Source organism: Microtus ochrogaster, chromosome 16, assembly GCF_000317375.1.
Source record: "Microtus ochrogaster isolate Prairie Vole_2 chromosome 16, MicOch1.0, whole genome shotgun sequence".
Lineage (NCBI taxonomy): Eukaryota > Metazoa > Chordata > Mammalia > Rodentia > Cricetidae > Microtus > Microtus ochrogaster.
Genome location: NC_022018.1, coordinates 62,392,195 through 62,400,403, shown reverse-complemented (window position 1 = coordinate 62,400,403; position 8,209 = coordinate 62,392,195). Strand labels below are relative to the sequence as shown.

At 47.5% G+C, this 8,209-nt stretch overlaps 1 protein-coding gene across 2 annotated transcripts in view; it reads left to right on the top strand.

The window, feature by feature from the left end:
* Positions 1-8,209, top strand: part of Ptch1 (patched 1) — a 66,082-nt gene that overhangs the window by 37,899 nt on the left and 19,974 nt on the right. For both annotated transcript variants that reach the window (XM_005355325.3, XM_013349170.2), the window contains exons 13-15: positions 3,844-3,962; positions 4,519-4,921; positions 5,308-5,617. In XM_005355325.3, the coding sequence (XP_005355382.1) occupies positions 3,844-3,962; positions 4,519-4,921; positions 5,308-5,617 (832 nt within the window). The remainder of the gene's footprint in view (positions 1-3,843; positions 3,963-4,518; positions 4,922-5,307; positions 5,618-8,209) is intronic.

Here is an 8,209-nt window from a genome sequence, read left to right as displayed (position 1 = left end):
CCGCCTCGCTCGCTCCTTTTCTTTCCCTCACTCTTGGCTCTCCTCTCCTCTCAGTACTGGTGGTTCCTCAAGGCAAACTCTCCTCCCCTAATGACACCCCACGGTGTGGTCTCTCCCTGAGGATAGAAAAGCCTTTTAGGAAATCCAGTGCGCTAAGTTCTCCCAAGGTAAGCACCTTTACAGGGCCAAAATGAGTACTTTATGTTTCTTTGTGTGTGTGCGTCTGTCACCTGTAGCCACCAAGAGTATCCAGAGAGAGGGGGCCCAGAGAGTTCTGTGCCATAGTAAACCACTGTGACATTTGGATTTTTTTCCTTATGAAACTTCAGTTTTTTTTTCCCCCCACTGACCAAAATAGTAGCATTTCTTCCCTAAAAAAAATAGCTTGTCTTCTGGTCAGCCTTCATTGTAGTGTTGTTCCTCAGTGAACCCCCTCCCCCCACAAGAGCAAGACCCTTACTCGTTCTAATGATAAAGGTTTGCTTTAAATGTTCATTATTTTGTGTCATCGTCCCCCCCTGTCCCCCCTCCCCCCCCCGTGTATGTGACTGTGAGCATATGGGTGTGTAGGCTCACACACAGGTGCCAGAGCAGGACATCAGGTGTCTTCCTCCTTTGCTGTCTCACCGAACCAAAGCTTATCAGCCATTGGGCTGGATGACCAGGAAGCTCCACCCCAATGCTGGGATTACAGGAAGTGGAAGCCGTATTTAACTTTTTATGTGGATACTGGGAACTGGTTGTGTGAAAAAGCTTTTCCTGGGGCAGTGCAGCACATGCGTGTCCACTCACACCACACAGGGAACCTGTGTCACAGACCAGAGCACAGAGACCACCAAAGTCCAGCTTGGTGAACCAATGATTGCTACTTGCAGGAGTATTAGTGAGGGGTTACTTACAGGAGCAGACAGCTACGTCACCAGAGCCCACCCCAGCATGGGTGACAGCTCACAAAGCTAAGAACCTGAAGCCCACTGTACAGCGTGCAGGCAGCTCAGCAGGTTTGGCTGTGTCCTTTACAGATGACTCCTACTCTAACCCTCTGCCTCTTCCACACAGCTGATTTGATCTCAGGGTCTTCTTTGCAGCTTGGCTCTGCTCGCTCGGGCAGGGAGGGGGCCTAGTGGATCTGATAAGTTCAGTTTCAGAGACTTTGATAGCTCTTTGATAGAATGTTTCAGTTCTGGAGGAAACTGTTACACAGCAGACTTTGAAATCGGGTCCTCGGGTTTTCAGAGTGACTAACCTTACCCACTGAGCATTCTCTCTATGCTCTGCCCCTTCTGTCTGTGGCAGTGGGATTTTAATTCAGGACCCCACAAAGAAGTAGTCTACCAGTGAACCACTCTTAAGCCAGTAAAAGGTTTTAGGTTAGGATCCTGCCACAGGTGTCTCAGCAGGGCCACTGCAGGTGCTTCGGGGGTGGGGCAGCATCTTCAAGCAGAGTAGCTGGATTCAATCCACAGCCAAGATTGTTTCCATCCGATTCTCTGTCTTACTTAGAATTTCTTTTTGTTGTTTCTAAGGTTTTGTCTTCTTTTGCGGAGACCACTCTGTCTTGAGAAATTCTTGCTAGTTACTTTTAAGTTTTTGACACCCATGGGGGATATTGGCATTTGTTTTCTTTGCAGAAAATGGTTTCCTCTAAATATGTATCACATTGTCAAAAAATAGGTTAGAAGGGGCATTGCTGTGGGCTCTCATCCCTCTGCTTCCATCTGAGTGAGCAAAGATAGCTGCCTGTCAGACTTTTTTTTGATGAGTGTTGCCATGGCTACACCTGCTGCCTGTGCCCTTGTGAGCCTTAGTGGCTCAGGAGTCTCTGCCCTCACTGTTGAGAGATGCCTAGGATTTATCTCTGCATTCTACTCCTGAGCTGTAAACATGGCTGGAATTAAAAAGACTTATAGGATTCAGCCAAGGCATGACCGATGGCATGGAAAATCTCTAGTCTTAGTCTTCCCAGAATTCCCTGCATCTAATTTATCAGTGGTCCACACTTAGTGTGAGTATGCCCTTTCAGGAGTCACCAGCCCCAACAAGAGCATCCAAACCAGTTAAGATGAGGACTTTGCATCACACCTCCATTTGAATCTGAAAGACTGGGAAGCCAGTCTTTCTAGGTAATTGGTTGTCTGTGGCCAACTGGCTACATCCTGGTTACTATAGGAACACAGTGGGTGCCTATGGACAGCCTGACCTCCCATCACCTGTCTCAGGACTGAATGGTTTGAGTCAGGAGTTCCTCTATCGCCTTGTCTCTTTCTTGTCCCTCCCGGACCTCATTTTCATCTTCGAAACCTTTCTCAGGAAGCCTTTTTGGACCAGCCACTCTGTCCACCCCAACACATAAGCACTCACCGTGGCCTGAGGTGCTGGGGACCTGCCTTTTAAAATGGCACCTCTCGCTCAGCCTTGGATCCGATTGGTTTGTAGCTCTGAGGGCAAGGTTTGTCTTTGCTCTCTTGGCTTCTCCAGCACCCAGCACAGATTAGACTTCACAGAGAAGGGATGTAGCTCCTAGATAGCGTCTCCCGTCACAGCCGTGACAAGAGCTTGTGACACATACATGCTGCTTTATAAGGAAACACATTTAACCTGTTCTGTTGACGAGATCCTTTGAAAATCGACTCAGGAAAGAGTTGGCATGATGTAGAAGACTTGGCTGTTTATTGAAGGGCATCTCCTCCAGCTCACTGTTCCACCTGGAGCATAAACCTACACTCCCTTCAAAAAGCCCTTTGTGAAGTGTCTCCTGGTTTTTAATTCTTGGTACCAGTGATGGCCAGGCTTCCTTTCCTCGCCCCAGCCCATCTTCCTGTTTTGAGACGGTCTCAGAAACTATCCTTTGAGAGCTGTACTAGGAGATTTTACTTCTTAAATGAATTTCTGATTATTTCTTGGCTGTTTAGCATCCCCTCCCAGTTCCTTTTTTCTGCTTCTTGTCCACTTCTCAGAACAAGGACTGCATTTGGATGCCCTGTCGACTTTGCCTAATAACAGCCCAATTTTGCAATTTTTACTAGGTCAGCAGGAGATTTGCCCAAGTACTGCAGAACCTAACCCTGTGTTTATTCTAGGTTATAGAGTGGCTTTTGAATCCGTACTTATTTATTCTATAGACTATAATCACACACAGGAATTTCTTTCTGCTTAACTCTCCTTGACCTTGGCTGTTGCTCCCACAAGCTGCTCCCGAGGCTATTTGGAACATGCCTATTAAAAACCTCAGGGGACATGTGTGAAATTTTATTTCATGTTTTAAAGGTGACACGTTGCTAGACTTGATCTACTTTATATACAGATTATTAATCAGGGTTGTGGAAACTCTTAGAAACGTTCTAGAAGGAAAATACTTCTTTTTGTTTTGAGGTAAAACTTCTCAAGTCTTTTCTTTGCCTGGCTTTGTAGATGTGATCTGGTTAGGTTAGTAAGTCAGTAATGGTTTCATTCCAGCCTGTATAAATTCTGGGTTTCTTCCATTTCAGTTACACACAGCGTCTTAGTGGTAGGGAGAAAAGAGGGAGACCATGCACACTGTCTGGTAGCTCTGCTTCTCTAGGTAGCAGCAAGTTGTTGAGAGATTAATATCCAGAATGTTTTTGTGTGGGGTCCTGGGGAGATGATTCAGTGGTTAAGAGCCCTGTCTGCTCTTCAGAGGGCCCAAGTTCTCCTCCCAGCACCCACGTTATCAGCTCACAGTTGTTTATAACTCCAGCCCTAGGGATCTGACTCCCTCTTCTGGCATTTGTGAGCACTGCATGCACATGGTACACATTTGCTTATGAAGCACCGTGCTAACTGGGAGTTGTATTGATGACTTCAATTGCGTTTCTGCTCCAGGCTGCCGTGGTGGTGGTGTTCAATTTTGCCATGGTGCTCCTCATTTTCCCAGCAATTCTCAGCATGGATTTATATAGAAGAGAGGACAGGAGATTGGATATTTTCTGCTGTTTTACCAGGTATGTATGTTTTCAGGGTCCTGGGGCCTCTACTGGGCATAGAAAGACTGCTTAGAGTCTGAAGGGAATGTAGCTAACTGTGTGGGCTGGTGTGATGGGGGCAGGAAAGGGCAGACAGAGGACTCTTCAGCACGTGTGAGCTGTCACACTTTCCTCCCCTCCCCCCCCAAACTGAATATGCCCAGAAACCTCCTTAGAGATTCTGCCGCTTGTGGTGTTTTCTTCCATCGTGAACCTGTGTTTGTTTGGAACTGTTTGGTAGCTCTGTGGAGCAGAGGAATGCTGAAAAACACTTATGTAGAAACACAGGGTGATAGATTTTGTTTTTAGTTTTTTTAGATCTTTGGAGTTCTGCTTTGAAGGGGGTTATCACTATTTCAGGGTCAACTATGCCTTTGTCTTGGACCGGATTACATCCTTGTCCAAAGGAGTCAGGTGATGCTTTCAGAGAAACAGATTGTGGTGTCAGTGGCCAGCATCGGTACTCAGCAGACGTGAAAGCTCCTTCTCTCCCTCATGACCACACACTACGGCGTGTTTCCTTCTTCTCTTTCAGCCCCTGTGTAAGCAGGGTGATTCAGGTTGAACCACAGGCCTACACCGAGCCTCACAGCAACACCCGTTACAGCCCACCACCGCCCTACAGCAGCCATAGCTTTGCTCACGAGACCCACATCACCATGCAGTCCACCGTCCAGCTCCGCACGGAGTACGACCCTCACACTCACGTGTACTACACTACCGCCGAGCCCCGATCCGAGATCTCCGTGCAGCCTGTCACCGTCACCCAGGACACCCTCAGCTGTCAGAGCCCAGAGAGCACCAGCTCCACCCGGGACCTGCTTTCCCAGTTCTCAGACTCCAGCCTTCACTGCCTCGAGCCCCCCTGCACCAAGTGGACGCTGTCTTCGTTTGCTGAGAAGCACTACGCTCCTTTCCTCTTGAAACCCAAAGCCAAGGTAACCTTCCACCGTGTGTGGCTTCCTGCCTGGAAGAGAAATATGTGAACTGTTGGCACCTTTGGGATCCATCATCATCATGTTCGTGTGTGCTCAGGACAGGCCCGCCAGCATCAGATTGCAAACCTCAGGGCCCCTCTAATGAGCCAACTCCTACACGGGGAGGCTCCGTGAAACAGATAGTACTATGAGTATAAATGTGTCCCTTGCTTTATATATATTTTCATTCTCTGTGAGATTACTTAAAAAGGTGATTTGGTGTGGTTTGTTTTCTCCTCTGGGAGACTGGGCTGTTTATGTGGAGTGAAGGAATCAGTTGGTGCTGGTATTGGAGGAATCAGGAATGTGTTTCTGGATCTCATCCAGTGCCCTTCCCTCTGTTGCAGGTGGTGGTGATCCTCCTCTTCCTGGGCTTGCTGGGGGTCAGCCTTTATGGGACCACCCGAGTGAGAGACGGGCTGGACCTCACGGACATTGTCCCTCGGGAAACTAGAGAATATGACTTTATAGCTGCGCAGTTCAAATACTTTTCTTTCTACAACATGTACATAGTCACCCAGAAAGCAGACTACCCCAACATCCAGCACCTACTTTACGACCTTCATAAGAGTTTCAGCAATGTGAAGTATGTCATGCTGGAGGAGAACAAGCAACTTCCCCAAATGTGGCTGCACTACTTCAGAGACTGGCTCCAAGGTAGGTTTACAGCAGGCCGCCATCGTTCACCTGCCGCGCCCCAGGCTCCCAGACAGTGATTCCCTTCTGTCCACCGTATGAAAGTATTCCATCGTCATGAAGCAGCTTTATCTTAACATGTGTGTGTGTGTTGCACGCATGTGTGTGCATCATGTGTGTATCTGGTCCCTGAGGCCAGAAGAGGGCATTGGGACTGGAGGTGTGGGTGCTTGGGAATCGAGCCCAGGTCCTCTGCAAGAGTAACAAATGCTCTTAGTTCCCGAGGGCCTCTCCAGCCTGTTTTGTAGAAAGCCCCCTTCAGTGGCAGTCTCCCAGCTCTGGCTTTAACAACTTACAACTATGTGAGTAAGAGCCCTTCTGTTGACACTTTTGTGAACACACACTGGAGAAAGACATTAGAAAACAGGGAGCCTGGAGGTCTATTGTTCCTGTTCCTTTTGGATGGTGGCTACTTTGGTGACCAAGTGAAACTGGAGTCTTTGGTGGGATTTCTGAGCTGTCTGTCTGTTAAATTACAGCCTACTGTAACAGTGGGTTGGGGCAGCTATTACATATTTTGGAAATCTTTTAATTTGTATTCATTTACTTTGGGTCCCTAGCGAATCAGAGTGGAAAGTGTAAAGATTGCTCACTCCTACCAGGCCTTCCCTTTGTCAGCATCTGACACTGAAGTGGTTGTGCATTCACACTGACCTTTGACACTGCTGTCTTCCAAAGAGCTCCGTACCAACCATCCTTTCATTTGGCGGTGAATTTAGAAATGCTTACCCACATCCTGCTGTCTCATGGAGAGGCAAATTCTGCTTCTTCTTCCTCCTCCCTCCCTTCGTTTTACCTATAGATTGTGTGTGAGTGTGTCCGTGTGCATGCACCATAGTGTGCATATTGAAGTCAGAAGACAGCTGTCCTCTTCCCACCATGTGGGACCTGGGGATCGAACTCAGATCGAGCGCCTTTAACCCTCGCAGGCACATCTCTAGGAAGTACTGTTAGTAGGCTGGAGAGAAGTGTAAGACAGACTAAATTTGCTCTTAACTGCTGACTGGTTCCCAGAACATCTGTTAATGTTGACATGGGCAGGGCGCAGTAGACAATCAGGACCATTATCCACACAATCCAAGCAAAAGTGCTTTTATTGGAGCACCCAAATAATTGCAGCTCCAGCATTTGTTGGCTTAGATTATCCTGGTGGCTGTCTTAATTTCCCACTTAATTAGGCTTATTTAAACACATATTTAAGTGCCCTTTTTGTCTTAAGTCAGTACTCTTGCATGTAAAGATCAGGCAGCCAGTTTCCCCTATAAGTCTGCATTAGGTGATAAACAGCTTGATCCGACAGGAATCGGTGTTGAGCAGTGACTAGAATTTGCTCGTACACACGTGCCAGGTCCCACTTCGGGGGAAGGTGGAGAAAGCATCAGGAAGCCCTGGAGATTGACTTGAATTCACCCCAAGTTTTATTTCCTTACACTCGGTTCTCCGTGCATTATTTTTTTAAGTAGTGAATTAACAAAGAGCCAAACAGTTGCCTGAGTCTCTGCTTTTCACACCGCCCCCCCACCCCCACGGACACATTGACCAAAGACATGCAAATAACTTGCCACAAATGACAAAGAGGTCTGCTGTGCTGGGTAGATAGAGGAGCCTGTTGCAGAAGGAGCTCTCCAGTGTCTTCAGCCAGGGACTCCCCTTTGGTGAGGTAGGCTGGGGCTGGGAAGGGAGTCTTCTTAGACAGTATTAAAGACCGACTCTAGTAAGACCCAAAACATTCATATGCATAGATATCTGTAACTTGAACTACAGTTTGGTTACTGAGCAAGCAGCACCCAGTCAGACTGGTACGCTGTCAGAATCCCACAGCCTGCTGGAGCTGTCATGCCTCAGTGGGTCCTTCAGGGTCCAGAGCGCTGCTCACAGACAGGAGGGCTCTTGGCTGCTGAGGCGTTTTTCAGACCTGCTGAGTGTTTGCTCAGGTCCCTGAATATTTCCTTGGAGGAAACAGTTATTCTCACAGCGGCGTTTCTTCCAGAGACTTGTATGTTGTGTTGATCTCACTGGCCTTGGTCAACACTCCAATAGGTACTCTGTATTTTCACTCCTAGAAAAATATTTAATGGCTTCTATAGGGATTATCTCATGCCATTTTGAAAGTCAGTTCTGAGGCAGAACCCAGGACAGCACTCTCCCTTTGAGGTCTATCCCCAGCCCATGGGACAACCGTGAACATCCACATAAGGAGGTGAAGGAAGTTAGAGTTGAAATCTGTGCGCCATGTGCAGGCGGCATTTTTAATTCACACTGAGTTACGTGGACAAAGTAGATGATCCTTTCACTTCTGGGGGCTTGTATGTTTGAGTAATTCCTGTAGCCCAGACTTTCCAATGTTTCTAGTAAGAACTGCAGCTGAAATAAATACAAGGTTCTGCTATAAACTTTTGGAATGTAAATGTCAGCCAAGGGGCACGTGTGTGGTGTCCAGCTCATGGTAGTTGAGATTTTCAGTGGCTAGTCAAAAACACTGAACTAGTTGTGAAAGAACTCAACTATTCTGGAAGTCAGTAACTGTAGACTGCATTGGGGCCAACGTTGCAG